Source organism: Fulmarus glacialis, unplaced genomic scaffold (assembly GCF_000690835.1).
Source record: "Fulmarus glacialis isolate BGI_N327 unplaced genomic scaffold, ASM69083v1 scaffold40556, whole genome shotgun sequence".
Classification (NCBI taxonomy): domain Eukaryota; kingdom Metazoa; phylum Chordata; class Aves; order Procellariiformes; family Procellariidae; genus Fulmarus; species Fulmarus glacialis.
The window spans coordinates 1-355 of record NW_009218201.1 but is presented as its reverse complement, the minus strand read 5'-3'; the positions used below and the strand labels follow the sequence as shown (position 1 = coordinate 355).

The following is a 355-nucleotide window of genomic DNA, read 5'->3' as shown; positions in this document are numbered from 1 at the left end:
GCTGCCGTACCCGGGCAGAGCTGCTGGAGGAAGGTGTAAGTAGCCACCTCCAGAGCGGCCGAGCTGGAGAGGCCCCCCCCCAGGGGGATGTCACTGGCTATCACGGCGCTGAAGCCCGGCACGGGACCACCTGCGGGAACAGAAGGGAGCAGGGGGGCCGTGAGCCCCTGCAGGGCTGGGGGCTGTCCTGCCCCACAGCTCACGGGGAACTGACGGAGAGGAGCCCCTGTCCGATATCCCAGTTTAAAACGCAGGGTGACCCACGGCAGAGTGAGACCCAGGCATCTCCCTCCCAAACACAGGGGTCTTTGAGCTGAAAGCATCTCTGCTGGAGCCTGGCCCCATCAGCGGCTGC

At 66.2% G+C, this 355-nt stretch overlaps 1 protein-coding gene across 1 annotated transcript in view; it reads right to left on the bottom strand.

Annotated features, from left to right (window-relative positions):
• The window catches only part of GALK1 (galactokinase 1), a gene marked incomplete at both ends in the record, with an annotated part of 1,439 nt that extends 1,309 nt beyond the window's left edge, over positions 1-130 (bottom strand). Inside the window, one exon of the mRNA XM_009579968.1 lies at positions 11-130. Coding sequence (XP_009578263.1) covers positions 11-130 — 120 coding nt within the window. The remainder of the gene's footprint in view (positions 1-10) is intronic.
• Between the last annotated feature and the right edge of the window lie 225 nt (positions 131-355).